The sequence below is a fragment of the Mandrillus leucophaeus genome, unplaced genomic scaffold, assembly GCF_000951045.1.
Source record: "Mandrillus leucophaeus isolate KB7577 unplaced genomic scaffold, Mleu.le_1.0 Scaffold1297, whole genome shotgun sequence".
NCBI lineage: Eukaryota > Metazoa > Chordata > Mammalia > Primates > Cercopithecidae > Mandrillus > Mandrillus leucophaeus.
Window position 1 is genome coordinate 441102 of NW_012101251.1, and position 7147 is coordinate 448248.

Below are 7147 nucleotides of genomic sequence, written 5' to 3' on the forward strand. Positions count from 1 at the left end.
CCTGTAGTCCCAGCTACTCAGGAGGCTGAGGCAGGAGAATGGCGTGAACCTGGGAGGCGGAGCTTGCAGTGAGCCAAGATCGCGCCACCGCACTCCAGCCTGGGTGACAGAGCGAGACTCCATCTCAAAAAAAAAAAGGGGACCCAGGGACCTTCCTCAGGACAGCACTCGGGGAGGACAAGAGCTTGGAAAGCGCAGAAAGAAAGTCCTCTGCCTCTTTGAACAGTGCTCCATGGGAGCACCCTGCAGAAACAGAAGGACCCTAACATCCATCAGAGAAACTGATGAGAAAGGACAGTGGCGTGCAGTTCCACGAACACTTCCCGCCAATCCCGGGCCGGGTGGTTGTGGAAATACAGAAATGAGTGAGACAGACAGACCTCTGTTCTCAGGGTGCCCACCCCACCCACAGACACTGGGCTCATGCACAGTGGCAATGAACATGTGTCACACATGTGGCAGGCCCGTCGGCATGTCTGGCCCATCAGGACGCAGGCCCTGCGGACACATCTCCGATGAGCTTTGGGAGGAGAGAACCTGGACAGTCTGGGTTGGGATACATTGAACAGAGAAAAGGAAGAAGAGGAAAGTATGGGTGTGTTCAAGGCAAGACAATTAGCTGGAGTCCAAGACTTGCCCAGGAAAATATCAGACTAACCTGGACATGACAGGCTGGGATCTAGTCAAGTAATGTGACTTATTCACTCGGTCTGTACTCACTTGGCACGTGCTTATGGCACTGAACTGTTCTAGGTGCTAGGAATACAGCGGGAACAGGACAGGCTGGGTGCCTGTTTGAAGGGAACTGCCTGGCTGAAGATGGTAAATAAATAAACGAGCTAGCTTCTGAGAGCACTAGATGTTACACGGTGTGATATAAAGGGGTGTGAACGGGGTGGGTTGCCATTTTAGGAAGGGTAGTTAGGGAAGGGTGACATTTGAACTGTGGCCTCCATGATGAGAAGGGCTATCCCTGTGTAGAGCAGGGTGACATTCCTGGCTGAACGAAAGGCTGCTGCAAAGGAGTGCTGAGGGAAGTGTTTAGCAGCCTGGGATGAAATCCAAGACAAAAAAGTGTTCAGCGTGGAAGAAGGGAGTGGAAAACAGGCCAGCTAGCAAGTCTTCAGCCCTGTGAGAGAGGAGAAGGAAATGTAGTCCAGAGCGAGGCTAGGGTGGAAAACAGCTTGGTCCTGGTGTGTAAAGTTAAACATTCACACACTCTATGACCCAAAAGTTCCACCTCTGCACACATATGCCAGAGACACTCTTGCACATGTTACCAAGAAACAGGAAAGGTTGTGGGTATAGTCACGTGATGGATTATTATACAGCAAAGAAAATGAATGAACTACAGCTCTGCATGACGTGGATGCATCTTAGAAACATACTATCAAGTGGCAAAGGTGGCATGACACGACTTTTATAAATATTAAAACCAGCAAAAACATAATTAAATTGTTTAGAGATATGTATGCACATATGTGATAGGATCGTTTTTTAACAAGGCAAGGAAATTAACACAAATTTCCAGACCGCCTTTACTACGGAGGAGTGTTGAGGAACAGAGCAGGGAAAGAGGCCCTAGGACGTTACAACCATGTCCGTAACGTTCTAGCGCTTAAGTTGCATGTGGATTCAATCTAAAATGTCCATTTTATTATTATACTTTATATGTGTTCCATATATTGCTTTGTATATGTCAGCTATCACATAATTTTTGCAAAGGCAGCAGCGTGGGACAGGTCCTGCAGGACCTTGAAGCCATGATAAGTATTTTGGATTTTATCCAAAATGCCATTTGAAGGTGACACAATCTGATTCTTCATTTGAAATATGACTCAGGCAATTGAGAATAGAAGCACTTAGACAAGGAGGACACTGTTGTCATGACTTCAGGGAAAGAGAAGGTGAGAAGTGATCCTGAACGCTTGTTCAGGATATGTTTTGTAGGTAGAACCAAGAGGACTCATTGATGGGATGGATTGTGGGGTCAAAGGGATCAAAGATGACTGGAGGTTTTTTATTTGCACAACTGCATGGATAAAGGTGTCATTTGTTAAGTCAAATGATGAAATCCAAGATAAAAAGTGTTCAGCATGGAAGAAGGGAGTGGAAATTAAGAGTTACACGTTGCATTTGCCCATGTTCCAGTAGGTAATAGGGACACATGAGTATTTGAGCTGGGAAGTAGTATAATCCGAGTTGCAGTGTAGGAAACAGATCTAGCCACATTACACCAAGTGGATTGGGTAGGGAGAGATGGAGACTGTAGTTGCGGGAGTGTCGAGTTGTACAGCGAGGGGCTGGTGGGGGGTTAAGACAGGGAACATAACTGAGCAGAGTGGGGAGGGAGGGTGGCAGTTCATTCAACAGATTCTATGGGGGCCATATCTGTAAAGACAAGTCTCCCATCCTTAAAGAATTCGTAGTTTCATCGAGGAAAGGGACACACACACGATAATTAATTTACACTCTTCTTCACATTTTGTAAAATACTGTCAAATCCGCCATCACATTTGAGTGTCACAACATTCCAGTGTGATTGTGGCAAGGATGGTCATCCCCACTTTATCCTTAGGAAGACTAAGGTTTACAGAGTTCCACACAGCCTGTCCTGAGTAAATGCAGAAGCCAGAACTCGGATCCAGGGTCTTCTGACTCTGAATCAGGCACTGTGTCCACAACAGAGTGTAATATTATAACTTTGTTCAGGGTATTAGATGAGGCCTTGTGGAGGAGGCATCATATCAACTGCCTCAAAGGAGGAAGAAAATTTAACCAGGCAGAGAATCAGAAAAAGAGTTTTGCAGGCCACAGCAGGGGAGGAGTTGGGCCGTGGGAAAGTGGTCAAGGGACAGATGTAGGAAGCACTGCTGGAAGGAAGGGGCCGATGGGACTTTGTGTCCTTGCCACAGGTTGGAAGCACAGTCCTCTTCCGCTGTCAAAAGGGCTACCTGCTTCAAGGCTCCACCACCAGGACCTGCCTCCCAAACCTGACCTGGAGTGGAACCCCGCCTGACTGTGTCCGTGAGTGCAGACTTCACCCACATCCCAGAAAAATTCCTCTTGCCCCAGCTGGGCATCTGGGACATGCTTGAATCCTCTGAATGACAGGGAGCTCACAACTCCCCATGTGAACCGACATCAGTCTGTTTGTAGTCCTTACGCGTTAGGGCCTCACAGAGGACTTCCACACAAAAGCCTTTCTGATACTGGAAGGCAGTCCCTATGCCTTAGCAAAGAAAAAAACTATCCAGTGGCAGCAAAAACTAACAACTACAAGGCCAGGCCTCAGGGTGGAGAGATCAAGCTTTTGACCCAATTACTCCTTTACCCCTCAGGAAGTGCTGCAAGCATAGGTTCCCCATGCCCAGAGTCAACCAAGCCGATATCCACATGATCTCCATCTTGGCCATTCCTCTAGACACAGAGCTTGGGGTTAGGGCGGAGGATTAGGGAGGGGGGATGCTTGGCATGAAAGGGACTAGAAGGGGAAGGAAGAGGATATTCTATCTAGGAACAGAGGAATGGTCAAAAGGGCCCCTGAAGCCCCTAATCTCCTCCGGTCCAACGAGGTCTTTCCTCTCATCCAGCCCACCACTGCAGGCAGCCAGAAACGCCAACGCATGCCAACGTCGGAGCCCTGGACTTGCCCTCCATGGGCTACACGCTCATCTACTCCTGTCAGGAGGGCTTCTCCCTCAAGGGTGGCTCCGAGCACCGCACCTGCAAGGCGGATGGCAGCTGGACAGGCAAGCCGCCCATCTGCCTGGGTGAGTGTGCCTGCTCGGGGAAGCTCTCCAGGGTGGGAGGCTGAAGGTGCCAGCTGAGCTTGAGCTGAAAGAGGGCAAAAGAGAAGGAAGGAATCGCATTTCCAGGAGCTGGATCCTGCTTCTGATTTTCTAAGGTTTTGGGTCTAGAAGAGCAAACCAGAGAGCAGTCTAAAAAGGTGCATACTCAACCCACCCCAAAGGTTGCCCCCTTTGCCTGGGCTGAAACACTCACAGGATCGCATTTCATCATCGGGCAGAGGAAAGTGTTTTTCTTCCACTAAGCTGGAGTGACGCATTACGCATATTACACCCTTGATAAAACAGCACCCGCCTGTAGGTCCCTTGGGGTTACGAGGATGTCCCAGACCTCCTTCCCCTCTTCTTCATTCACTCGTTCTCTATTGATTGAGAGTTCATGAGGCCCCATGCCTGCACTAAGCATGAGGGATTCGGAGGGGAAAAACACAACCCTGCCATGTGGAAGACAGACACATTATCAGATTTTATATCTGGAGTGCCTGGAGGAACATGGAGATGTGCCAAATGCTGTAGGAATGAGGAGGAAGGGCACTAAAGTGGGGGAAAGGAGAAGTCAGGGAGGACTTCCTGGAGAAGGTGATGTCTGAGTCCAGTCTTGAGAGAAAGGATTAAGGATAAAGGATTAGTTCAGTGCTGGAATAGCATTAAACTCTCTGATAGGCACTGACCTTACCAGATACCAGGCATTGTGCTAAGTGCTTTGTATGTTTCAACTCATTTAATCTTCACAAGATCCTATGAGGCTATTTAATATATGAGGAAACTAGGGCACAGAGGAGTTAATGTGTCCAAGGTCCCCAGCTGAGAAAGGTTAAGAGCTGAAGATCCATACCCTGAGGGTCTAACTTTAGGATCTATGACTATTTTGCTATCCTGCCACTCAGAGGGAAGCCTTCAGGGTCAGAGATTGTATCAGAGCTAGAACTTACTAACGGTGTTTTATTTTCATTGTATCGCTAGTAAATTTCTTTTGTTTTCCACATATGGTAGTAATATAAAGTACATTTATTGAAGTACGTTTATTAAGTTTTTATTGTGATAGAATATACATAATATAAAATTTTAAGTGCACAATTCAGTGGCATCAGTTATGTTTATGATATTGCACAGCCATCACCACTATCCATTTCCAGAATTTTTTCATTATCTTGAACAGAAACTCCATACCCATTAAACAATAACTGCCATTTCCCCCTTCTCTTAGCCCATGGAAACTGCTGTCATACTTTCTGCCTCTGTGAATTTGCCTATTCTAAGTACCTCATGTTAGTGGAATCATACAGTATTTGTTCTTTTGTGTCTGACTTATTTCCCTTAGCATAACGTTTTCAAGATTTATCCATGTTGTGGCATCTGTCAGAATTTCTTTCCTTCTTATGCATGAATCATATTTCATCATATGGACATCACTTTTTGTTTATCCATTCACCTGTTGGTGGCTCTTTACGTTGTTCACACTTTTTGGCTATTACAAATAATGCTTCTGTGAACACACATGCACATGTTTTTGTTTTAGTATGTTTTCAGCTCTCCTGGGTACATATCTAGGAGAACAGTAACTCTACGTGTAATATTTTGAGGAACTGCCAAAGTTTTCCAAAGTACCTGCACCATGTTATTCCCACCAGCAAAGGCTCGGGGTCCAGTTTCTCGACATCCTTCCCAACAGTCGTCTGCCCTGTTTCAGTGTATCCATCATCAGTGGGTATAAAGTGGTATCTCATTGTGGTGTTTTTTATTGTTTGAATTTTCATCCAATTAATTATGTTTTAATTGACAAATAAAAGTTGTATATATGTAGAGTGTACAGCATGATGTTTTGATATACGTATACATTGTGGAGTGGCAAAGTCATGTTAATCAACATATCCATTAACTTCATATACTTGCCATTTTTTTGTGGGAAGAACACAAAATCTACTCTCAGTAATTTTCAAGTACACAGTGCATTGTTGTTAACTGTGGTCACCATGATGTACAAGAGATCTTGAACTTATTCCCCATCTAACTGAAATTCTGTGCCCTTTGACCATCATCTTTCCAATTCCAACCCCCCAGTACCACCCCACCCTAGCTCCTGGTATCCACCATTCTCTACTTCTATTAATTAGTTCAATTATTTTAGATTCCACAGATAAGTGAGATTGTGCAGTATTTGTCTTTCTGTACCTGGCTTATTTCACTTAACATAATGTCCTCCAGGTTCATCCATGTTGTCACAAATGGCAGGATTTCTTTCTTTTTTAAGACTGCATAGTATTCCATTGTGTATATACTCCACATTCTCTTTATCCATCCATCCACTGATGGGCACTTAGGTTGCTTCCACATCTTGGCTATTATGTTGCAATAAACATGAGAGTGCAGATATCTCTTTGACTTACTGATTTTGTTTCCTTTGGATGTATACTCCATAATGGTATTGCTGGATCATATGGTAGTTCTATTTTTAATTTTTTGAGGAACCCTCATACTGTTTTCCATAATGGTTATATTAACTTAAATTCCCACTAACAGTGTGCAAGAGTTTCCTTTTCTCCACCACCTTACCAACACTTGTTATCTTTAATCTTATTTATAATAGTCCTAACAGGTAGGAGGTGATATCTCATTGTGGGTTTCATTTGCATTTCCCTGATGGTTAGTGATGTTGAGCATTTTTCATATACCTGTTGGCCATTTGTATGTCTTCTTTCGAGAAATGTCTATTCAGATCCTTTGCCTGTTTTTAAATCAGGTTGTTTATTTTCTTGCTATTGAGTTGTTTTAGTTCCTTCTATATGTTCCTTAGATGTTAATCTCTTACCAGATGTATGGTTTACAAACAATTTCTCCTATTCCATAGGTTGCCTCTTCACTCTGTTGTTTTGTGTTTTTTGTTTTTTTGGGTTTTTTTTGTTGTTGTTGTTGTTTCTTTTGTTTTTTGTTTTTTGTTTTTGTTTTTGTTTTTTTTGCTGTGCAGAAGCTTTTCAGTTTGATGTAATCTCATTTGTCTACTTTTGCTTTTGTTGCCTATATCATTGTGCAAAAATGATTTATATTTCCTTAATGGCTAATAGTGCTCATCACTTTTTTATGTGTATGTCTTCCTTAGAGAAATGTCTATTCAAATACTTTGTCCATTTTTTACTGATTTATCTTTTTACTGTTGAGTTGAAAGAGTTCTTTCTCTATCTAAAATACAAGGCCTTTATAAGGTACATGATTTGCAAATTGTTTCCCATTTCGTGGGGTTTCTTTTCACTCTCTTGTTGATGTTCTCTGAAGCACCAGTGTTTTTAATTTTGATAAAATCCAACTTATCTATTTTGGGGGTTGCATATGCTTTTGATGTC

At 43.7% G+C, this 7147-nt stretch overlaps 1 protein-coding gene across 1 annotated transcript in view; it reads left to right on the plus strand.

The window, feature by feature from the left end:
• CSMD2 (CUB and Sushi multiple domains 2) overlaps nt 1-7147 on the plus strand; it is a 432839-nt gene that overhangs the window by 411118 nt on the left and 14574 nt on the right. Inside the window, exons 61-62 of the mRNA XM_011972538.1 lie at nt 2916-3027; nt 3594-3773. Of these exons, the coding sequence (XP_011827928.1) occupies nt 2916-3027; nt 3594-3773 (292 nt within the window). The remainder of the gene's footprint in view (nt 1-2915; nt 3028-3593; nt 3774-7147) is intronic.